This window comes from Lemur catta, chromosome 19 (assembly GCF_020740605.2).
Source record: "Lemur catta isolate mLemCat1 chromosome 19, mLemCat1.pri, whole genome shotgun sequence".
Lineage (NCBI taxonomy): Eukaryota > Metazoa > Chordata > Mammalia > Primates > Lemuridae > Lemur > Lemur catta.
In genome coordinates, this window is record NC_059146.1 from 17,382,981 (window position 1) to 17,409,126 (window position 26,146).

Genomic DNA, 26,146 nt, shown 5'->3' on the forward strand with positions numbered 1-26,146 from the left:
TCCTCACATGACACTTCGGCTTTTCTAAATTAGCACCAGTTTTACTGCAAATGCAATCTGAAGTCATCAGTTATTTTTTTGAAGGCCACACCTCACTATCAATTCAGATAAAATCTATGGTCAGCAAAAACTCTTAAGACTTTCTCAGGTACATTGTTAGCCCAACCTCCCTACCACCTGCCCCACACCATGAGAAGTGGGTTTTTGGTGCTTTTTTGGCACATCCTTGTTCAGAACCTTAAATGTATTCTTTCCTTAAAAAAAAAAAAAAAAAAAAAAAAAGCCATCTTGTAAGATTCTATTCCCTGTTGCATTCTGCTGATGTTCTGAGATCCAATTTTGTTGCCTTGATACTTTTCTCAGATCTTCCACAATATGATAAGCAGCCTCTCTCTATAATTTCATTTAATACAGGCATAAATATTAACTCTAGAAATGGAATGTAAACTAGATGACCACCATTCAAGAAATATTTAGAAGAAACCGCTATACTGGATAGAGATTAGACTTCATAGGTTCAAAAGTTTCTTCCAAACTCTTGTCAAAAACCTCAAAGTTAAGTAATTCTTCCATGCCATTAGCTACATCCAACTAGATCTACTAGCCTTCTCAACACACCCCAATGACTAGCTGTCACTAGTGATTACCGTTCCTTTACAAGGTTTCCTTTGAAGATTATTTTTTCAAGGTATAGATGAGAATAGAGAAAGACATATAGGGTAGAATCACGTAAAGAGGAGTAAGACCAGGTTCAAAGGATTCCTGTTCTCCAATCTCCTACAATTAAGGCCCTTAGTAAGACTTGAATATTTAGATGTTGTAACATTTTTAAAACAAAGGAATTTGGTCAAAGAATTCACAAGACAAATTAGAAAATACTTTGGAGATGAATGAAAATGAAGACATAACATACTAAAACTTATGAGATGCGACAAAAGCAGTACTTAGAAGAAATTAATACCTGAAAACACCTACATTAAAAAAAGAACATCTCATGGAACCTGCAAGTCTTGGAGCCACATGTAGCCCTCCAGATCACCCAGCACAGCCCCTCACCTGAACCCAAACTTCATAGAACAAATCCTTTAACAAATCTCTTTATTAAAAGGATTTGTTCTGTAAAATTTGGATTTAGTGAAAAGGTTGCACTCAAGGATCCAGAAGGCCACATGTGGCCCCAAGGCTGCAGGTTCCCCATTCCTAGATCTTCTTCTACCTTACAATAATGGGGGGGGGGGGAGAGCAAACGGTACCTAAAGCAAACCAGAAGCAAGCAAATAACATTAAAATGGAAATTCTAATAAATTCTCTAATGAAGTAGAGAATCAAAAATAGGAAAAAAAAATCAATGAAACCAAAAGTTGCTACTCTGAAAGGATCAAACTTGGCAAACCTTTAGCTCAGAGTGACCAAGAAAAGGAACACAGAATAAATTACTAAATCAGGAATAAAAAAGGGACATTACTACCTACCTTACAGAAATAAGAAAAGTTATAAAGGAATTTTATGAACAATTATATGCAAGTAAACTAGACAATTTAGATGACATGGACCACCAATTCCTAGAAACAAACTACTAAAGCTGACTTAAAAAGAAATAGAAAAAAGTAAAGACATTTAGTTGGTAATTTAAAAACTACTATCATAGAACACTCCATGCCCAGATGGCTTCACTGGTCAATTCTACCAAACATTTACAGAAAATTTAATTCTTTACAAACTCTTCCAAAACACAGAAGATGAAACCTTCCCAACCCACTGTATGAAGCCAGTTATTAACCTGCCACCTATACCAGACAGGCTTCACCAGAAAACTAGACTATTATCTCTTCTGAATATAGATGCAAAATTCCTCAACAAAATATACTAGCAAATTAAATCCAGCAACATAAAAAAAAAAAGTAATATACACCATAACCAAGTGGGATTTGTTCCAGGAATACGAGGTTGTTCTAACATTCAGAAATCAATTAATGCAATACATCATATCAATAGAAAAAAAAAAGGAGTCATTCTTTGCTCACACTAGGGAAATATAACAGAGAAAACAGAATTCAAAATTTCTTAAACTTAAAAAAAAATGAGCCATAACATAATGCAAGTAAAAGACAAAAAGGATGGAGGGATACCTATGGGGATGTTCCAGATTAATTGAGGCCATAGAGAAATGAAAGTGCAATACCTAACCCTCAACTGGATCCTGTAGTGGAGGGAGATAAATGCTGTACAGGTCATCATTGGGTCAAAAGACACAACTGAAACACAGTAGATTACATGTATCAAACACATGTAGATTAAATGTATCAATGCTAAATTGACTAAAATTGAAAACTTTACTGGGATTTCTAAGAGAATATTCCTATCCTTAGGAAACACATAGTGAAAAATTTAGGAGTAAAGAGTCATAATGTATGTTATACATTGGGAGAGAGAACAAAAGAAAAAAAGGGATAAAATGTTAATGTGTCTATTTTCTAATGTGTAAAACAGATTATTTGCGTTAGATGAGTAATGAATCCTGCTAAGAAATACATTTAAAATACAATTTTACTGTTTTAGCAAAAGAACTGTATAGTCTATCTTGTTATTGTATGCTCTCTGTTGGTCACATCCAGAATTTTGAATGCTTTTTTTTTTTTTTTTTTTTTTTGAGACAGAGTCTCACTCTGTTGCCTGGGCTAGAGTGAGTGCAGTGGCGTCAGCCTAGCTCACAGCAACCTCAAACTCCTGGGCTCAAGCCATCCTCCTGCCTCAGCCTCCTGAGTAGCTGGGACTACAGGCATGAGCCACCATGCCCAGCTAATTTTTTCTATATGTATTTTTAGCTGTCCAAATCATTTCTTTCTATTTTTAGTAGAGATGGGGTCTCGCTCTTGCTCAGGCTGGTCTTGAACTCCTGAGCTCAAACGATCCGCCCGCCTCAGCCTCCCATAGTGCTGGGATTACAGGCGTGAGCCACCGTGCCTGGCCTTGAATGCTTTTTTAAAAAAGTCTCTAGGAATTAAAAAACAAAAAGACTGCTAGGGCTGACATATTCCACACACATCTAACTTTGACAGTTTCACATTTCTCCTCCCATTCTCTCAATTGCTTCTTCTACTCCTTTCTCCATGCTTATCAAATAGTTTAATGTCTAACAGTTTATAAAACGCTTATTATACAGCATAAATTACTGTATTACAGAGATATATACAGGGCCTCCTACTCTTCCAAGGACAGTGCTGCACCACGCTGGGTACACAATATAAACAACTTCATTAATATGTAATTACTGTATTTATCATCATCATGCAAATTCTATGAATAATCCTGTACTAGTGCTGACTTCTGGATCTTAGTCCCTGTTCTGAGAGGAGGGATTAAAGTGACCATACAAAAGCCTCACGGTCTACTATTCCTTCCTTGACTTTATGCACCAGCAACAACAAACAGTAATTCTAGTTCCAAAACAGTGTCCTCTTTCTTTCGCAATCTCCATGCCTTCCCACACACTGTTCTTGCAACTTGAACTGTCCTCTGGCTCATACTCCCCTTCCTAAAACTGCCATGAGTCTGTGAACAGGATTGTCTGGAATTGTGCAGTTGTGCCCACCTTCCTACATCTGTACTTGGACATAATTCTACTTTTACATTTAGTTGCTCCATGAAAATTTGTAGACCTGCCTTTCCTACTAACCTTGAGTTTCTTGACAGCAAATTATTTCCAGAGTTTAGCACTATGCCTAATAATAATAGCTTACACTTGTTAAGCGCGTAACAAGTGAAAACACTTGAGTGCTTACTAACAAGTGAAAACACTTGAGTGCTTACTAACAAGTGAAAACACTTGAGTGCTTACTACTCGCCAGCTATTGTTCAGAGTGCTATGCCATATTAACTCATGTAATCCTCATACAACCTTATTAAGTTGGTATCGTTAAGCTTATTTTAAAGATAAAGAAACGTGCACAAGTATTTCACTCATTTTTAAGGTTTAAACGATCAATAAAACATGGACACACTCTCAGCTTCCAATCATAAGACACATTCAAGAGTGCCATTCTAACCTACTAGGATGTCACACTACCACATAAACTCTTAATCTGCAACTGCACATCGCCTCTACTGCACCTTCCCACACAAGCTGATTCTATTATCTGCCCTTCATCAGTATTAAGAAACTTCTCCCAGTCCAGAATCTCTCATCTCTCAGGTCCCAGATTAGCCAATCTAATCCCTGTCCAATTCTTTGTTAATCTATTGGTCCGTTTGTATTTCATCTGCCACAAATGACCTGGAAAAGCCAAAACCAGATAACACTACTGTCTTTTCAACAGACTCATTTTCAGGACACAGACCACACAGCATACAGTCAGACAATTCTGGCCAAGGGATTACAGCTTTATTACCTAAGGGGAAAGTTACCTAATCTTGCGGTATCTCAGTTTTCCTCATCTGTAAAATGAGGCTCCTACTACCTGCCTCAAGGAGTCCTTTGGAGGATTAAATGAATTGCAAGCCACTTAACAGAGTGCCTGGCAGATAATCAGCCTCATCAAGTGGTGTTGTTATTTAATATCGTGCTCTTGCGGCTCAAAAGTTGAGGGGCTCTCCACTGACAGAATGAAATCTAAATATTTCAGCTTGACAAAGACTTACACAGTCTGAATCCATCTGAATCCATCCTACCTCCCGCCATACCTTCCACTATTCTGCTACCCTGTCGAAAGGTCTGCAATGGAACCCCTAACTCAGCAGAGGCACTTCTGCCCTCCTTTCAAAATTCCGGTATTTTGACCTGCCCTTCAGGGTGCAACTCAAATGTCACCTCCTCCGGTCTCCCCGACCCGCCCGCCCCACCTCTGGGTCACATTCCCCTCCCCCGGATCTCCGCAGCACTGGCAGTTCCCCCCAATCACTTGGCATTCACCCAGCTTTGCAATGAGTTATCCTGCTGTAGTCCCCGCGGGAGCGGTCAGGGCTGAGGGTGGGGGTGTGTCCCCTTCTTTGTGTATTAACACAGGCTCGCGGCGCCGCGAGCACACACCGCAGGGTGGGTAATTCGCCGCCGCTACGAAAAAGTTACTCGCTGACACAAGAACTGGCCCGAAAGGAAGGCAGCACGGCCGTTCTCAAGCTGGGCAGGTGCCGGGCCGTTCTCGGCCGGAGAGGACGAAGGGGGCGTCCCCTAGGTCTCCAGGGGGGGATGCGGGAGGGCGGGTCTCTGGCGAGGAGCTCGCGACAGCGGGCGCTGCTACGCGGGCGGCGCGCGGAGGGGGCGGCAGGGACCCAGCGCGGGCGCCGGTGGCGGAGACGCGTCAAGCCCCCCGCCCCTGCCCCCTCACCTCTTCCTCCTCTTCCTCCTCCTCCTCCTCTTCCTCCTCGGCAGAGCTGTAGGCCTCACAACGGTGACGCGGGGTCATCCGGGGACCCGTTACCACCTCATTCTCCCCAGCGCGCGGCGGCGGGGCGCGCGGGACGAGGACCGGGCCGACTGAGGAGGGAGAAGAGGGGGAACCGGGCCGGAGGGCGCAGGCGCTGGCGCGGGACGCACGGCTGCGGCCGGTGGGTCAGTCAGCGAATTAGTTCCATGATGACCCCGGACCTGAGGCCGCCGCCGCCGCCGGTGCCGCTCCTCCGACCGCCGCCGCTTGAGCCCGGGTGGGGAGGGGGCTCCCTCTCGCCATAGGGCGGCGGGGGCCGGGGAGAGGCGGGGGGTGAGACCGGCTCTGCCCCTGCCCGGGGGAAGCACCTCCTAGGGGAAATGGTGAAAGGGGGGGAAAGGGGGAAAAAGGAAAAAAAAAAAAAGGGGAAAGGGGGGAAAAAAATAAGAAAAGGCGAGACAGAGGCGCTGCCGCGTCCGCTCGCGGGGAAGGCTGGGGAGGGAGGGGGAAGGAAGAAGAAGTGCCGGCCTCCTCGGCTCCGCCCTCGCGGACCGATCCTGGATGTCTCTGTCTTTGTAAACAACACTGAACTGGAGTCTCACCCTCCCTCTTTTTTCTTCTGGGGCGACTGTCAGGTCCAACGAATGTACAGAGAAGGCCCGCCAAAAGCTGGGCTGTTGGAGATACGCTGGGGAGGTCTTTGGAACTGGGGTGGAAGGAGGGAGGACATTTTCTGTGGGCTAAAAAAAGCCAAAGGTGCGTGGACTCATTTTCCTTGGCGGAGCGGAAGAGTTCTTCATCGGCCGCGCGGTGACGTCAGCGCCTCCTCGGCTGGCTGGAAGAGGCGTGCGGTGGCCGGAGAGTGCGCTGCGCATGCGCCCCGGGGAAGAAAGCCGCGGCCGAGAGCTGCGCGTGGGGGAGGGGTTTTTTCGGTCTGCGCTCTGGCCGGACGTGGCGCTGCCTGGCTTCCTCCAAGCCGGCTGGTTTCCAGGGCTTGCAGGATTTATTGTGAAGGGGCGGCTGATGTATTGTGTAGAGATCTTAGGTTCTTTGTGACCTGGCGAAAAAGTTATGTGTTCTCTATTTACCGTTAACATATAAATAGAATTGCGGGTTTTTTCGCTCCATGTCGGGTAAGTGAAGGGAGATATTCTAAAGCGCTTCAGAAATCGGTAAATTGAAGGGGATCATATTCTGGGTGTTTAAGGGGTCATTTAAAGCCGTAAATTACAGTGCTCATGGCTGGGAACCTGCTTGGTGATGCGCCAGGGGAATTCTATCCGCTTCACCAACACGTCTGAGGATTTCAGAGGAGGTTTTATTACCAGGTTCTTAACTACTGCGCGGTGACAGAAATGTGTTTTATTTGGTGTTCTGGTAATTTTTTTGCTCATCTTTTAATTGTTTTAATTACTTAAAATATGTAGTATGACAAAGTTTTGAAAGAAAAGGAGAGGGAACCTCAGACTCAACGATTTATAGACGTAGTCTCATTTGTTTTTTTCATTTCTGTCTTAATGTGCCTGTTTTAATAGTTACTGAAAAAATATGTATGGAGCTTAGCGGCAAGACTCTAGCAAACCGGAAGTAACCAAGACAGAAATAGCTCCCGCCTTCATGCAGTTTACAGTCCAAACAGAATGGCCGTTGAGCTAATTATCACTGTCTAAAATTACTCAGTACTGTGATTTGTTTGCTTGTACATGTATCCCTTTCCTAGAAAATAAGGTCACACATGGCAGGGATCTTGCATGTTTTCTTTCACCCTGTATCCCTGCATGTAAAAGATTCACTATTTGATTACTGGCTGAATAAACAATTACCAGTATCAAAAACATTAAGATGGAAAATACAGGCTGCTGCGGAAACACTTATCCCTAGCCTAGTTTGGCATATCAGAGAAGGTTTTTCTGAAGAAGTGACATTTAAGATGCGATTTGAAACCACTGGGTAAAGAATGATACAGGCAGAGGAAGCGAAGTGTGCAAAGGCTCTCTGAAGCTTAGAAATTCCGAAAACCTCTTGTCAGCTAGTGCGGCCGGCCCTCTGACAATTGCTGGAGAGCAAACTGAGGCCAGATGGGAAGGCAGGGGGCCGATTCCATAGGACAGAGAAGGGAATAGGAAACCCCAGAAGCATTTCAAGTGGCTTGTAGCCTACTTTTTTTTTTTTTTCACTTAATGTAACCTTTTCCAGTATTACTACATGGTCTTTATACAAGAAAGCCAACATTTTTCTATGCATCATACTCGAGAGTGTAGCATTTTTGCATAATGCTGTTGAGAGTATAGCATAATTTCATTGTTGGACCATAAAATTGCTTCTGATTTTCATTCCCACACTCCTATAAGAATAATACAAATTCCACTCCTAGGTACATATCCCCCCCAAAATGAAACTATATCTCCACACAAAAACTTACACACAAATGTTCATAGCATTATTCATAATAGCCAAAAGGCGAAACAACCCAAATGTCCATAAACTGATGAATGCATAAACCAAATGTGTTACATCTATACAGTGGAATCTTATTCAGCCATAAAAAGAAAGTACTAATACATGGATGACCTTTGAAAACATTATGCTAAGTGAACAAAGCCAGTCACAGAAGACCAGATATTATAAAATTTCATTTATGTGGATATCCAGAATAGTCAAATCTATAGAGACAAAGTAGATTAGTGGTTGCTCAGGGCTGAGAGTGGGCATGGGTTTGAGGGGTGATACCTAAAGGGCATCTAATTTCTTTTTCAGGTGAGGAAAATGTTCTAAGATTGATAGTGATGATGGTTGCACGACTCTGAATATATAGGTTGAGTATCCCTTATCTGAAATGGTTAACAACCAGAAGTGTTTTGGATTTCAGAATTTTTTTGGATTTTGGAATATTTGCATTATGTGCTTACTTACTGGTTGAGCATCCCTAGTCTGAAAATTCAAAATGCTTCAATGAGCATTTTCTTTGAGCATCATGTTTGCACACAAAAAGTTTTGGATTTTGAAGCATTTTGGATTTTCAGATTAGGGATTTTCAACCTGTACAAAAAACCATCGAATTGTACATTTTAAATGGATTAATGGATTAATTGTGTGGTGTGTGAATGATAATAACGCTTTTACTCAAAAAGTGAAAAAAAAGGATTCAGTTAAATCTTCATGCATGACCTCTTTGAGGTTATTGCTGGGTCCAACAGTATTTACATTCGTATGGCTTTTGAAGAATACCCATTTGCAAAATTGCTTGGCAGAGGGTTGAACCAATTAAAATGTAACTAGGAGTCTTTAAAAGCTCCCATTTAATTATATACTTATCCTTTTTGAAGTCTAGGTTTATTAAAACTGTCTTACTGTCTGTGAGACTGCCAATGACAATTTAGTCTATATTACTATAAATATAATTACAAGTAATTAATAGGTGAGTAAAGGTAGTTCCAGTTACCTGAACAAAAAATACGGACATTCTTTTTCTTCACTATTCATTCATTAAAACCTTACTTTAACTTAACGTTACTTTTATCTTAATAATGTAATATTGTTTTTCCAATGAATTGTAGCTATAAAAAGTGGAAAGTTTATGCAATCTGAGAAAATAAGTAAGGCATATAAAGAAAACATATTAATATCCATGTATTGGTAAGGAATTTATATTTTTTAGGAATATTTCTCTTTTGCCCTAAATAGTAAAATGAGACTACCATTCTACATTGGTGTTTGAGAATAATAATAACTGATACATACTGGTGACTCACTATGTGCCAGCCATTATACTAAACACTTCGATTGCATTCTCTTGTTTTTATTCCCACAGTACTCTCTATAATATGTATTTTTATAGTCCCCGTTTTACAGAGGATAAAGAGTAAATAAAGTAAATCCCCAAGATTGATCACACAGTTTAGACAGAGGTACAGCCAGGATTCAAACCCAGCTTCACTGACTCCAAAGCATAGTGTGCTTTCAATCACTAGTCTTCACTGCCTCGTTCTGTGGATATTTCTGGCTTGCATTAAATTTTAGGACAAAAATACTCACCTTATGGTTATTTTTGGCATACCTTTAATTCTGGAACAAATATATATGTATATTTTTAAATGTAGCAAGTGGTTGTAATTTTTGTGTCTAAAGAGTTGATTTTTACTGGAAAAGAGTTTCAGACTTGTTTTTATTTCAGGACTGGAATATTGAATCTTGAAATAAAAACATACTTTGCTTCAAATGCAGAGTGGTAGAGTAAGGAAGCACCTGAGAAACGGCTATCATAATAAAGGCTCTGTGTTGCAAAATAGTGTAAATAAAGTGAGACCCCTTCAGAAATCTAGGACTACTGAAGGGAATCAGATTGATGAACAAACACCAAGTGGTTAGCTATCATTAAATCTTTCAAAAAATACAATTAGAAATGCACTCCTTACATTGTTATGAGTAAAGAAGGCAAGGTTATTTAATGTTTAATGACAGAAATTTCTAGTCTCCTTTGTCATAAATGGAATTTTTAGGTAATGTTGCCACCAGACAATTTATGAAGTTACTATCTTCTTAGGAGAAATGTTAAAGTCTTCAGGAACAAAGGAAATGATTTACTGTCATTATAATCACTTATTTAGCATCCTACTACACTTAAGGATTGTTAACAGCTTCTAACTGCTCTACTGAAGCAGAATGTGAGAGTAGACCTCCCAACTAACTGTCAAGACATCAAGAGAAAAGGAGTCCCCATCCACCGAATAATTTAAAGACCTCCTGCTTAATATTAAGTGGGGAGAAAGTGCTCAGAGAGAAAATGTCAAAAATTCTGAACTAAGAAACCTCAAGAGGCCAGGCATGGTGGCTCATGCCTGTAATCCTAGCACTTTGGGAGACGAGGCGGGAGGATCATTTGAGCTCAGAAGTTCAAGACCAGCCTGAGCAAGAGTGAGACACCCCCCCCCAATCTCTAAAATAAATAAATAAATAGAAAATAGGGCATTAAAAAAAAGAAAGAAACCTCACACAGTTTTCCAGACTTTGGCCAACTGTGAATGTAGACTGGCTTTAAGTTTCTCATATTTAGGTATTTATTTACAAAGGTCTCACCAGGAGGGATCACTGGCTTCATGCTTTATTAAGAGAAGCCACAGAAATTAAATAGCAACCACCTATTTGAAATTTGTATCTCAAAAGGCTTCAGTAGAAATATTTAATTTATTTTTGTGGGGAGAAAAATATATCATTAAAACAATATATCATTTTATTCTTTTCCAGAACTGTTTTGAATTGTCAAAGGACAAAGTTGCAACAAATTTAAAGATCTCTTTATTGTGATTCTAGAATCGGGCAACACTTTATTCTATAAGATAGAGTAAGTGTTTCAATGAGCTGAGCAAAGAGGTTGGCTTTGTAGACAGAAAGGGACTGAAGAAAGCAGAAACAGAGCGAAAGCAGATTGGTCATTTCAAAGTTACTTTGCCTGTAAATTGGGAACAAAGACAACAATAAAACAATAGCTGATTGATTAACATCAGGTTACTTCAGGTTAAGGATTAAAACAGTGGCATGCTCTTGTAGTCCCAGCTACATGGGAGGATGACTTCAGCCCAAGACTTTGAGGTCAGCCTGGGGAACATAACAGATCTCTATCTCTTAAGAAACAAACAAAAAAACTAGAGGGGCTGGGCACGGTGGCTCATGTCTGTAATCCTAGCACTTTAGGAGGCCGAGGCAGGAGCTTCGCTTGAGCCCAAGAGTTTGAGACCAGCCTGAGCAAGAGCGAGATCCGTCTCTGCAACATATAGAAAAATTAGCCAGGCATGCTTGTGCACGCCTGTAGTCCCAGCTACTTGGGAGTCTTAGGCAGGAGGATCACTTGGGCCCAGGAGTTTGAGGTTGCAGTGAGCTATGACACCACTGCACTCTCCCCTAGGCAACAGAGTGAGACCCTGTCTCAAAACAAAAAGAAACAAACAAAAAAACCAGGGAGCCTCATTATCAGGCTGTTTGAAACTGGCCTATCTGGGAGATTGGCTGTTAACAGCTCTCTCCTCATTTCTCAGAATGTCAGATAACAACTTAGTTTAGGTTTGGTGACATAGAACTTTAGCATGGGTGACTCCATTTTGATTTTCAGTCTGGTCTGTTGGGGCCTAATGTATGAACTTAGTCCAAAACAATAGCCTCTTATAACTTTTATTTGACAGCATCAAGAATCAAACTTAGTAAATTTAGTAAAAATCTTTTTTATAAATATCTTATGTAATCAGACTACCAACACACTTTATTTCTCATCAAGTATTTATAGGGGGAGAGGAGTAGAGAAAGGTAAAACTCTTCCAAAGTTTTATTTTTAGTCTCCTCACAATATATGTTTATTATTCCACTTATTTCTTCTCAGTAAAGGAAAAGAATTCTATTTGGGGAATTATCCACAATATAAATTATCCACAATCAGGGTTTCCAAGACTTCATTCTGGAAAAACTAAGCTGCCTTTATTATAAGATGGGGATTTAGCAGATATTTGAGTCCCAGTTGTATATGAGGCTAGGCACTGTAAGAGATTCTAAGGTAAATGAAATGTGGTCCTGCTTGTAAAAAACATCATTCATTCTCTAATTCAGCAACATTTACTGTCTGTGTGACCTTAGACAAGTTACTCAGCTTTTCTATAACTTGAACTGTTTCCTCTTCTGTAAAATGAGGGTAATAATAATATATCACCTAGAGTTTTTATGAGGATTAAATGGGATAATATTTACAAAAGGCTTAGAACAATGTATGACACATAGGAAACACTAATTTTTAGCTTAACTTAAGGGCCTTTGTGTGCTAGGCTTGAGTTTGATTTTTTTTTTTTTTCACTTAAGAATAGTCCACTCTCAAGCAGTTAATGATTTGCCAGGGAGACAAACACATGAACATTGTTAATATAAGTATTGTAGTAGTTATATGCAAAATACAATGGGGAAACAGAGAAAGGAGAAATTCTGTGTGTTGGTCAGGAAAGGCTTTTATAGATTTGAGTGTGGTATTAGTTATTTGCTGTATAACAAATTATTTCAAAACTTAGTTGCCTAAAACAACGAATGGTTATTATCTCACAGTTTCTGAGGCTCAAGATCCTGTGTGTACTTCAGCTGGATCATTCTGGCTCAGGGTAGCATCTTTTATGAGGTGGCAATGAAGTTGTTGGCTGGGACTAAAGTCAGAAAGGAGCCAGAGAATCTGCTTCCAAGTTCAACGGCTGTTGGCGGGAGGCTTCAGTTCCTTGCCACTAGGCCTCTCCATAGGGCTGCCCAAGACCAGGCAGCTGGCTTCCCACTTAAGTTATGGGGGTGGGAGGGGAGAAAGAGAGAGATGGAAAGCTGCCACTTCTGCTATATTCATCAGAAGTAACTCCCTAAGTCTAACCTATACTGAAGGAGAAGGGAATTAAATCTGAAGGAAGGGGTATCAAAGAATTTGTGGATCTATTTTTAAAGCCACCACAGATATGGAAGGAAAATAAGGTTTATGTAAGTAGACAGGAGCAAATTTGTGATAGGCAAAGGGAGTAGCAGAAACAAAGGAATAGAGTATTACGTGGCTTGCAATTTAACATGGCTAGAGAATTGAGGAGATCGTTCCTGTTATTCCTTTTTCTTCTTTCTTTCCTTTTTTTTTTTTTTTAGAGACATGGTCTCACTATGTTGCCCAGGCTGGAGTGCAGTCATGATTCACAGCAGTCCCAAACTCCTGGGCTCAAGCCATCCTCCTGCCTCAGCCTCCTGAGTAGCTGGGACTACAGGAGTGCAGCACCATGCCCGGCTTATTCCTATTTTAAAGATGAGGAAACTGAGACTTAAAGAGGTAAAGTAACTTTCCCAATATATAGAGTTGGTAAATGACAGATCCAGATCCTAAATCCGCATTTCTGATTATAGAATCCATGATTTTTATCATTATTTGTATTAGTCAAGGTTCTCCAAAGAAACAGAACTAACAAGGAGTGTGTATATGTGTGCATGGGTTTGTGTGGAGAAAGAGAGATTTATTTCAAGGAACTGGCTCATATGATTGTGGAGGCTTGGTACATCTAAGATCTGCAGAGTAGGCTGGTAGGCTGGAAATCCAGGAAAGAGCTGCAGTTTGGAGTCCATAGGCAGTCTGCTGGCAGAATTCCTTCTTGCTCAGGGAAAATCAGTCTTTGTTCTATTAGGATCTTCAACTGATTGGATGAGGCCTACCTACGTGGAGTACACCGATTTAAATGTTAATCTCATCCATTAAAACAAAAAAAAACCTTCACAGAAACTCTAGATGTTTTATGAAATATCTGGGCACCCTGGCCCAGCCAAGTTGATGTATAAGATTACTATCACACTGCTCTATACAATAGTGACAATTGGAGTTCAGATTACAAGGGGCCTTGAATGCCTGTGGAGGCTAAAGCGACTCTATCTTGAATGCTAATCCAACAGGCTGACTTTTGATTAACCCCAGTTCTGGGGATGCCTCTAAGGTTTCTATTTTATCTCCTGTTAAGAGCAAGTACTTACTGTAAATCTTGCCCTTAGGTCAAAACAACCTTGATGACACACTCCTTCCAAGGCAGGTATACCCTTTCCCTATAGTATGTAAGCCCTGAGTCTTGGGGGTAGCTATCTATCTGGTGGCTGCCCAAGACAGGGCTTCTGTTTGTAATTGCCTGTTAAATATTTCTGAGAAACTGAATTTATCAGCCTCTTTTTTAGCTTCTATGCTCCCTTAGTCTTTGGGGGTAGGTTCTGCTCACCACAGAACAATGCCATACTAAGCAGTTATTTGGATTTATGAATATTAACCAGTGGCTCTCTCTGAGAGACATGACCTTGAACATCTAATATTGGTAGGGAAGGTAGGGTGGCGGGGGATAATAGAATATTATAATTCCTTTAGTCAGTATATATTGGAATATTTGCCTGTGGTGCTTGATCTTCAATCCTGTTTTGACCCATGACAGACTGGGTTTTATTTCATTATATATTTTCCTTTCAATACTTTTCCTTCTTAGTCCACATATTTCTAGTAATTAGTCTTTTTCATACCATTCATATATTTCAAAATAATAACTTAGATTTCAAAAATATTTTTCTCTATTATTTATTCTCCCCTGTTTGGACTTTTTTCCTCTTAACTTTTTCTTTCTCTTTGAGGCCTTATTTCAAGGCTTCCTTTTACCCACGCCTTCTGCTAGAGTGAAATGTGAATTTAGGAAGGAAGACAGAAATGTAGGTGGGAACTAAAGGGCCCAGTTTGGAGACTAGCTGGACTAGGTTGACTCCAAAGTTAGAAATATTGTTCAAACTTCATTTCTTTGCACAGGGTACATAAAAGAAAAGCTATTTCAGCCTTGCTGCTGGAGATAATTCTCTCTGTAGCTAACACAGAGCAGGAAAACTTAACATTTTTCTTGGAGCCTCAGAATTTAAAGTCACGTTGAGCCCAAGCCCGCTGTTTTAGAACACTCCAGTCTGGGTTCCCATTGAGGACAAGACACAGATAATTGGGGGTGGAATGGAGAATGTCATGAGGCCACCAGAACACCCTACTAGGAGAGAGCAGGAAGCAAAATCTAGAAAAACAGTAGAGCAAAAGGTACAAGCTGGAAAGAAAAGCAGAACTGGATGCAGAATAAATGGGGGCTGAGACCTCATGGTAAAGCATAAAACAAGGTAAGAGGATTGGGAGCTAGTTCTGTGGACATAATATCCCATCTTTAACTATCCCTCTAAAGAACAGCATCATATAATTTGTTAGTTTCAAACCACTAGGCAGTTGGGTGAGTTCTATTAAATGAGCACAATTTGTACATAAGTGAAGAAGACATCAAAACCATTCAAGGGAGATGCTAGTTTCCAAAAAAAGGAAAATTTAATTCCTCGGTGCTGCTCTGTGTCCCCTCTAAACCTCCCCATGTCATACTGATAATCCTGCAAGCCCAGTCAAGTGTGGTTTCTATCTTTAATGAGGTTGGGAGAGGGCTTCATAAGTAGCATGAAGGGACATAAAAGTTTCACCTAAACCAGTTTCTTTTATTTTCTAATGTATCAACACAAGTGTTATATCATTGATATAGAGGAGATTTTGACAATTTATCTTTCTGTCTTAAATAAAATTAAACCTAAGCCATCTTAGAAAAATAGTTTTTCCTATTTTACCTTGAAAGATTGCCAGGGAAGGTATTCTATAAATTCTCTAAGTAATCTATTCCAAAGGAATATTATTCTCCTTTTAATTGTGTTCAGGAAGGTATTCTTAACTCTTACTCATTGGAACTGTATGATAGAAGAAACTTAGACTCAAAGATCTAACCACACAAAAGAACTCTTTGGATCAACCCATGTAGAAAATGATCATCTAATTTTGACTTGAAGCTTATTTATACCAATAACCACTTATATTTTAGGGAAAAAAATTATACATAGTCCAAAATCCACGAAAGGGTAAGATAATTTTCACTCCAGAATCTAAAATGTCTTCTGGACAAGGTTGAGTAAGGAGGGAAAAATAACACTGGAAAAAAATATGGTGAGAGAAATCAATCTTTATAGGGCAGAACCTACAATATTCTATGGGATCTTCCCCTTCTCGCATATCAGATATGCTCTATCATGTCTCTTGGAGAGGGCCACTGATCAGTTTTTATAGGTTCGTTGAAACTTGGCCTCCTAACTGCTATCAGGAATTTACAATATACATATAAATAGGTAATAAATATTAAAAGACTGATTTGAATGCCAAGTCAGTTTTTTTTTTCACGCAGAGAATTATTGAATAGAACATAGAACAGACTTCCTTTGACAGCTACTCCCATATGCATTATAATATATGCACCATATTCCTTACTATAGAAAGTTACAGTTAAGGTCATAGAAACTGGTCTTGTCCATATGCAAAAAACAAAACTACGTTAGTAATAGTATTGCTTTTATGCTTATGCATAGTATGTTGCTATTTGTCTTGCCTTTAAAATATATTACTGTTTTTGCTCCTAAAATTGTTCAAAAGCCAGGTAGTTGTTCACTAAGTTCTTATTAGTCACTGAATTAAAACTGAATTTATAAAAATGAAAATATCAAATAGTACATGTTGACTTTTATAGGTTTGATATACATTAAAAAAAGAACCAAGATAAAATGAAATTTTCTAAACTGACAAAGCTAAAATATTTCACGTAATGTTAAAATTATTCCTAATGTTTGGAATTAGAGTAAAGGCCAACATTAGGAAAGATTTTCAAAAGATGTTTTTGAGTAGAAGGACTTTCTTGTATTAAGAGTCAACCAATTTATATTTAAAAGTTTAGTAAAGTTTGCAATGTAATCAATATATAGTGTGTCCTCATATTCCACAGCAGCTTGAGAGGAGGGGTGTAACTAAGGCAGTAAGTGTCCCCACAACGGGAGTTTCTGGCTCTGAGCCCCACCTGTGTCAATGCTGGCACGCTAATCCTCCAGTCCTCCCAGCGCTTCAAGTTCTTCCTTTCCTTGGCAGATCCTAGAAGAGTGAACTTGATTTTTTGACCGCCATTAAGAGAATTCCATCTCTTTGTTCTGTGCCTGGTTGCTTTGGCACAGCCGTCATGCTGGCACTCATTAGATGTGTGCTGACCTTGGCATGCCACTTGGAGGTCACTGCCTCATAGTTTGTACTTACCAATCATCACAGTCCCCCGTTGCTGATACTTGATTGGGTCCCTTGAGGTCAACATCTATGTTATTCTAGGTAATGAGGGAGTGGAGTAAAGTGGGATCCTCCATCGGCCAGTGTTACAGTCCTTTCAGTAAATTTCTAAACAAGGTGGCCTTGCTTTCTATTTTTATAGAGCTCACAGTGTTAAATTTTATGTTGACACATTTCCTTATGGTTCTTAGTTCTTACACTCTTGTCAACTTCTGTGGTACCAGGTCAAGTAACATTTAATATGATGCTACTTTATCAATCCCTTTAAGGGTCCTGCCCACTTCAGGTCACCCCAAAGAAATTAGGGGGCAGCCCTGTCTCTCCCCTGTACCCTTTCAGTGGAGACTGCTATGAGTTCCAGAGCATTCTCATTTTCTCTCTTTCTCTCTCCATGGAGGCCCCTCAGAGCCTCCTCTGGCCTGCTCCAATTTACTCTTTCTAGAGTCCAAAAAAGCCCCGATGTTAAATGTAATGTTTACTTTTTAAAAGAGTAATTCACTTTCTGTCAACAAAGAAGAAGAAACATAAAAATTCTATTCAATAAATAATAAAAAGATTCTTCATTTAATATTGTTAGTTCAGAAAGAGGTAAGGAAAAAGCATTGTACCTGAAGATGACATTTGAAATTAGTCTTAATTATGCAGTTTTTAAGTTTTGGTTTTCTTATGGGAAACATTTTTTTATTTGGTTAGATCCCCCAACTTGTTTCTTTAGCATTAAAGGTTTTTAGGATCTCTTACAAACATTCAATTGCTTTTTTTCTCAAGCCTCTTTTCTGAGTAGGACCTACATAGAAGCTGCAGGGAGGAATTATTTCCAGGGATGAAGTATCCTGGCCAAAGCAAAATTGTTCCATATTGTATTTGCCAAAAAGTCGATGAAATTATGCCTTTTCAATAGAATCCCCATTTCTTTTTCTTCCAAGAGTATACATTTTTAAGAGTAAAATTTAAGCACCCATTCAATTTCTGTAAGACCCAGCATGCAATAAATTCTTCTCTAAGGCATTTTTCCATTTAAACACAATATTACAGTGTGTGGTTCAGACTGATGCTGTTATCAGTTGATTTGGCAACCCACATTTGTTATACTAGTAAAAACTGGAGTTGTGTGACCCTATCTTATTCAATAAACAAATATTCAAATAGTTACTGAGCATCAGCTACATACAAGGACTTGGGCTGAATTAAAACATCAAGCTGTCCACAAAACCAGGAGATAATGTTACAAATACAAATATGCTTATTGGGAAATATGCAGTGATCATAATTTTAAGGGAAAATTGGGAACAACTATGAAAGTATTTTGTGTAACAAAATTAGAAATTTCTGGATACATCTGGAATGAAATTGCCCATGAAGTCATAAAGCATTTAATTCAAGGACATTTTTGATCTATTCCAACATTGGATTGAGTTTGTGTTTAATATTCTCAGGATTTGATTAAACCAGAAGGAAGCAAATGCTCAAAACCTCAAAGACTAGTCTACCGTTTTCCAGTGGTCTGGTGTGAAATTTTTCTGACATAGTAGAATCAAATGCTTCCTTTTGCTTTTCTGATGGCTATGTCATTGAGTAGATATTTGTGTCCCCCCACATTCATATGTAGAAGCCTAATCCCCAATGCAATGGTATTTGGAGGTGAGGACTTTGAGAGATAATTAGGTCAAGAGGATGGAGCCCTCATGAATGAGATTAGTGCTCTTTTATTTTCTTATTTTTGGGTGACACGCCAGTAGTCTCAGTTACTCAGGAGTCTGAGGCAGAGGGATTGCTTGAGCTCAGGAGTTTGAGGTTGCTGTGAGCTAGGCTGACGCCATGGCACTCCATCCCAGGTGACAGAGTGAGACTTTGTCTCAAAAAAAGGGGGGCGGGGTGCAGCAGAGAAAGATGAAACTTTTCTTGCCTCCTTTGGTGCTTAAAAAAGAACAGTCTTGAAATCAGAAGGCCACGGGTTCCTCACCTCTGAAAGAAACTCAAAAATACAAAGATCCCCAAATGGTGGCCCTATAGTATAGAGAATCCAGCTCCTTCCATTTTATTGCTCTCCCCTCCTTAGGGAGTTGGCTTCATTTTTGTGCCTGAAAATATCTCAACCACCACATCCTCATTCCAGCCCACTTACAGGGAAAAGAGCGAATGGAGCACCTGACCTAGAAGTTGCATATGTCACTTCTGCTTACTTTCCATTTACTATGCAATGTTTAGCTATATTTAGACCTAGCTTTTTAGTAGTATAAAAAGAGATAAATGATATTGAGAGACAATTAGCAGACTCAACCACATGCTAATATTATCCAGATCTCTTAAAAAGAATTTTTTAAAAAGCAATAACTAGCAGTTGGTGCTTTGGCTAGTGCAGTTCTTCCATCCTAGTTCCTTTGAAATTTCTATTAGTATTCGGAGCAGGGGGCTGGACCTAGTAAGATAAAAAGAAAGACTTTTTGATCTGATCTCTATGCTGTGATATCCCTGTGTGGATTGTCCCTGCAAAATATGTAACCTGCACTGACACTATGATATATTAAAGATATAACTAATACTAGTTAAGACTAGGAAGCTGAATGTACCTCTTTCCTGTGCAGCTAAAATCTCAATACTTTTGACTGCCTTTCACATTACTCTTTGTAGATAGGGCATCTTCCTGTCTGGGGCCTCATCACCCCAGCTGCATGCCTTGTCCCCCCTCAATCTCCTGTTTCTTTGATTCCACCAGTCAAAGCTTGAACACTCTACTTGCATTCCACAGGAACCTCTGCAGTCTTGAGCGTATTCCACAGGATGTGTGCTTCCTTCCTTCACTGCTCTGAAACCCATGGCTGATAAGCATACGATTGTCCTAATTAGGAATCTCTGTTGATAGAAACAAAAACTTCCTCAACTCTGCTCTATGGGTGTAGGCAGGAAGGATATTTATTGAAGGGATTCAGGGACATATCAGGGAATCTAATTTCAGAATACAGAATCCTATTTCATAGGAAGTAGTCATCTGACAGTTACCCTTTCTGGGATCAGATGATTTCCCAACTCTGCTTTTCTGGGTATGTCCATTTGTTCCTTCTCTTCTATTTCATTCTTTCTGATCTGTCCAAGGTTTTTGAGGTTTGCTTCCCCACAAATTGCACTGTGATTTGCCATGGCTGTGATTTGCCATGGCATCGTGTTTGTCCAAATGCACCCACACCTCAGAGCTTCTCTGCACAATAGAAACAGCCTCTATCTCTTTATTTTGGTTCACATTCTCAAAAGACAACATCTAATTGGCTCATCCTGGATCAGGTGTCTGTCCCTGGTTCAATCAGTTGTAACCAGGATGTTGGGGTCACCAGAGACAAGCATGACCACTGGGGCTGCAGATAGAGGGCAGATTCTTTTAGAATGGGTTGTGGATGGAAACAAGATGATTGATATACCTAGTGCAGACATAATCTGTTTCATGTTTTTAACCTTACTCCAAATTTGGGATGATCAGAGTCAGTCCTGGAATAGTAGTCTGAGAGCTAAACATCTGGTCAGTTATAAAAACACTTTAATTGGTACCAGGAGTGATCCTCCAAAGGGCACCGCAGGCCAGCTGTTCCCATGACCAGATAATTTGCTGCCTCTTACTCTCATGCACTCATTCTCAAGAATTGGTGGCTGCAAACTCTTCTGCATAGGTATTAGCTTTCTGGAAAGGTGCGACATCTAAATCTCTGGATTCTGTCTCATTTTGGACATAACTTCTTCACATTTTCTTTTGAAATCTTCCATATTTTCCACCTGTTTCTTTGAATTACATGTAGGTATCATTTAAAACTACAAAGATATAGATTACAAAGTCACCTATACCAGGAGTAGATTGAGGTTTTTGTGGTGCTTGAAGCTTATATAGCTTGGGAGACTTTAAAGAAAAGAATGTAAAATTATCAAGATAAAATTAGGTATGAAATTGAGGCATTAGAAAAGAAACACAACAGATATCTTTTAAATAAGTGGCTCTGAAATATCACTGGGCATAAAGATAACCTGACAGTGTTATTAAAATACAGATTCCTGGGTCCACCCCAGACCTACTGAAACAATTTATGAGGTGAAGTCCTGGAATCTGCATTGTAGCATGCAGCCCCAACACGTCTGAATGCACTTTGAGATAAACTAAGAGCTCAGTGCAGTGAATGAGATTTTAATAATATCCTTTCTCTCTCTCTCTTTTTTGGTACATTTACTTGGTATTTCAATTGTCACTGTATGAAAGAAGAAATACAAATTGTATATACAAAGGTTAAGTGGAATTTGTCAGAAAGTTAAATTCTTATGTAGTTGCTTTATAACCAGAAAGAACAAGCCAATAAAGAGAAGGAAAATCAGAAGCCTCAAAATATAGTTATGAATTTCCTAATATTTCGGTACATATTTTCATTATTCAGGAGAAAAAAATGTCCCATAAATATTATTTTTCCATATCACAAAATAAGAAACACGTGAATACTAAGTGCAACTTAAGAAAAAAGATAATGAGATTTGTTTTTAAAAATTACTCCAATACTGAAATTATTGTGTTCTAAACACATTTTATTAATATATGTTTCATAAAGTGCTTATGATACTTGTATAACGCACATACATGGCAAAAAACAAAATTTCAACAAATTCATTTTAATGATCTAATTGGCTTTTGTTAGTAATTCATGAATGGGGCGGCAGCATTCCATCTAAAATTAGAAAGGTGCTCCAGGGAGCTGAACAGAGGAGGTGGGCTTCATAGCTAGAAAAAGGCTGAGGAAAGCAGAAACAAGGAACAAAAAGTACACTGGTTGTTACAAAGTTACTTTCTTTACAGAGTTAAAACAGAGGGGCTTCTTTATCATGCTGGCTCCAGTAACCTGGCTCCCTTCTAACTGGTTGCTGTGAATCTCCTGTCTGTCAAAAAACTGGCCTGTTTTAAAGTCTAGTTTGATTCCGTGGCATCTAACCTGAGTGACTTCATTCTGGTTTGGTTTGGTTTGTTGGAGCCTAGTGTAGGAACTCAGTCCAAAACAGTAGCCTCCCAGAAATTTTATTTAACAACATATTAATATTAATGCATGCATGTGCGAGTGTCCACATGCACACACACACAAAGATTTGATAATAGTATAAATAATAATAGATTTAATAATACTATAGGCCGGGCGTGGTGGCTCACACCTGTAATCCTAGCACTCTGGGAGGCCAAGGCAGGCGGATCGTTTGAGCTCAGGAGTTTGAGACCAGCCTGAGCAAGAGCGAGACCCTGTCTCTACTAAAAATAGAAAGAAATTAGCTGGAAAACTAAAAATATATAGGAAAAATTAGCCGGGCATGGTGGCGCATGCCTGTAGTCCCAGCTACTCGGGAGGCTGAGGCAGAAGGATCCCTTGAGCCCAGGAGTTTGAGGTTGCTGTGAGCTAGGCTGATGCCACGGCACTCTAGCCCTGGTAACAGAGTGAGACTCTGTCTCAAAAAAAGAAAAATAATAATAATAACAGTATAAACTTTGGTTAATCTTATGAGTCAAGAATGCTTTTTTGAGTGAATTAATAATTTATCACATTAACTGATTGCTAATATGTATAAAATTTAAAACATACCTATCTGAAGAGATGACCCACATATTAATTTAAAGTAGAAAATAAATCAGTTAATGTAGTTTACTGAATTAAAATACTGAACTAATTTGACAGCCTAAACTGTAGTACTTGAGCAAAATCTCTGTGGAATTCATATTTACATATTAAAATATTGTTGAGTTCAAGGGGAAAAAAATAGCCTGACTTTATAGCTTTGGGGAAATACTGTTAAGTAAATTTAGGGGACTTCCAGAGGTAGCAAAGTGAGGGGCGGGAAACCATGGAATTATCACATTTTTCTGATAATTGGAGCTCAAACAAACTCTTGGGACAAAAGCTGCATGATTTCTACCCCAAAGACTGGTTCCTCTTGAGTGACCTCCTGAGGGTCCAGATCTTCCTGGACCTTGAAAATGAAGGGTAGAGTTTTCACCTCAGGGTTGAGAATCAGAAATCAGAGCCTAAGGGGTAGTGGAGGGGTACGTCAGCCAAGGATACAGAATTCTCTAGAACCAAGCTTTCTTGGAACATGAATCATCTTTATTTTAGATACAAAACTTTCTAGCTCCAAATGGAGAAAAAAAAATCTTTCCTACTTTGTAAAGAATGTCACTCTCTGCCAGAATGTTAGGAAATAACCTATTCGACCAAGCCCTGAGGCTCTGTGGCTCATTTGCAAAGTTTTCCTTCTTCAACTGCTGTCAGTGCCTGCTTGTGCCTGTGCCAAGTTCAGGTTCTCAGTCCTGCCTTTGTGCTTCAGGACAAAAGCATGTCTGGGGTGTAGGCTGCATTCCCCAGTGAGTTTGTCTTCCTGCTCCAGGTAAGTTAGTATGTCCCAAGAGAATCCTTGGGACACAGAAAGCATATTGTATCCAATGAATGCAGCCCTGTTGTAGGCCTTCTTCAGAACCTGTCATTAAACAATACCATAGCCCTCTGCTTCCTGGAAGGGTTCCTGTGTGGGTTTTAAAGCTGTTAACATGACTTACAACCTTATCATGTAGTTGCAAATGTGAGCACATACAGATGGTCTATGTAAACCATAATAAACCTATGCTACACTGAGTGGGGTTGTGTTTACTTGTGAAGTTGCATTTTAGCATAGTGTTGTAAAGTTAAATTCCAGGTGCTCAAACAAAAATTTCCAAATGTGACAATTCCTGCTGAGTCCCTTTTGGACAGTACCCATATATTTGCCACTATCACTTTTAAAATTGGTTTTCAATAGAGAAATCTAATTTGTCTTCTGAGACAGGAACTGAAGTATGTGCTAGCCTTTTATTTATTTATTTATTTTTTGAGACAGAGTCTCACTATGTTGCCCAGGCTAGAGTGCCATGGCATCAGCCTAGCTCACAGCAGCCTCAAACTCCTGGGCTCAAGCAATCCTACTGCCTCAGCCTCCCAAGTAGCTGGGACTACAGGCATGCGCCACCATGCCCGGGTAATCTTTATATATATATATTTTTAGTTGTCCATATAATTTCTTTTCTATTTTTAGTAGAGACGGGGTCTCTCCCTTGCTCAGGCTGGTCTTGAACTCCTGGCCTCAAGCGATCCTCCCACCTTGGCCTCCCAAAGTGCCCAACCCTAACTTTTAAATTTTTTAAATTATATGTGAAGTACATGCTTATTTTAAAAGATAATACCAAAGTATACAGATACTAAAGTCTACCTTCATGGAAGATTTTTTTATGCCTTCTTTCCCAGCATAGAGGCCCTTTCTCTGTGGTTCTGGAAAGTCCGGAGGAAAGCAGGACTGGCTCCCGGCACCTCATATCTCTGCCTCCTGCCTACATTCCCCAGCAGAGCTCTGCTATGTTGCATAATAAACAAACCTTAAAGCCTCTCTCAGCTCACTCATGCTATAGGGCCAGCAGCTTTTCAGCACACCTCCTTTCGAAGCCATAATGGAGGAATCCAGTTGCTTTCATTTTAACAGCTGCTCTGTGTGGAATACCAAAGCTTTCAGGGACACTGAAGCAGGGGATGAGAGCGAGTAAGAATTCACACATGCCCTCAACTGCCATCAGCTGAAAATGACACACATCACTGCCACTCCCTGCTCCCTGGCTAGAAGAGCCCATCACACTGCCCCAGCTTAACTTCAGGGGAGGCTCAAGGGCATCTTCCTGTGCGCCGAGGAAGAGAGGAAAACCTGTTATGATGAGCACCGGTAAGTTTCTACCCTATTCCCCCACTTCCTGGTGCCCCATCTAATCCAGCACCCACGTACTCTGCAGTGATAACCCCAAGGTCTTCAACTTATTGTTTGTGACTATACCTATGCCCATTCCTGACGACTAACCACAGCAGTAAGTTACCTGAGACACATTAGAGGCTAAGAAAGGAGAAAGTTTGGACAGTCGGGGTGACATATGGAAAGGAAATAAGTCTCTCAATGGGTGAGATTCCCAGGCTTGGGAAGGGAGAAGCTAGCAGAAACCAACTTTCCTTTTTCCAGACCTATTTATGCTCTGGCCCTGCCGTGGTATGATAGATGGGGTATTGGAGTTCTCCATCTGGTCCTGCCTCTGTGATGAGGGTGGTCGTGCAGTTCTCACCCGTAAGCATTAATTTCCTTCCCCCCCCCCCGAGCTTTATTGAGGTACAATTGACAAATAAAAATTGTACATATATTGAAGGTATACAATGTGAGGATTTGATATACATAAATGTTAGAAAATAATTACCACAATAAAGCTAATGGGCATATTTATTATCTCACATAATTACCTTTTTATTTTGGGGGTGAGAACACTGGAGATTTGTAATCTTAGCAAATTTCAAATATACATTACTATTAACTGTAGTCATCATGCTGTGCAATAGATCTCTTGAATTTATTCATCCTGCGTAATTGAAACTTTGTATCCTTTGACCAAGGCTTCCCTCATTCCCCCTCCCTAATCCCCTGATAACCACCCTTCTACTCTCTTTTTCAAGAAGTTTGGCTTTTTAGATTCTATGTATAAGTGATATTATACAATATTTGTCTTTTTGTGACTGACTGACTTCACTTATCACAATGTACTCCTCCAAGTTCATTTATATAGTTGCAAATGGCAGGATTTCCTTCCTTTCTAAGGCTGAATAATATTCCATTTGTGTGTGTTTATCCATATGTATTTATACACATTCATATATATATTCATTCATCTGTCAATAGACATTGCGATGGAGTCTATATCTTGAATATGAATAATGAATACCATTATGAATAACACTGCAATGAACATGGGAATGCAGATATCTCTTTAAGGTATTGATTTCATTTCCTTTGGATATACTCCCAGAAGTGGGATTGCTCGATCATGTGGTAGTTCTATTTTCAATTTTTTGAGGAACCTCCATACAGTTTCCATAATGGCTGTATTAATTTACATTCTTGTCAACAGTGTACAAGGGTTCCCCTTTCCCCACATACTTGCTAACACATCTTATCTTTTGAACCTCAGTATCTAAAGAGGGGAATCTGATTTCTATCTAGTCCCTGAGAGAATAAACAACAATTTGGGAAATTCTTGAAATACATG

General features: G+C 39.7%; 1 protein-coding gene across 2 annotated transcripts in view; it reads right to left on the minus strand.

Moving 5' to 3' along the window:
- CCNI (cyclin I) overlaps positions 1–5,879 on the minus strand; it is a 31,035-nt gene extending 25,156 nt beyond the window's left edge. For both annotated transcript variants that reach the window (XM_045532872.1, XM_045532871.1), the window contains exon 1: positions 5,325–5,879. In XM_045532872.1, coding sequence (XP_045388828.1) covers positions 5,325–5,402 — 78 coding nt within the window. In that variant the 5' untranslated portion in view covers positions 5,403–5,879. The remainder of the gene's footprint in view (positions 1–5,324) is intronic.
- Positions 5,880–26,146: the final 20,267 nt, after the last annotated feature.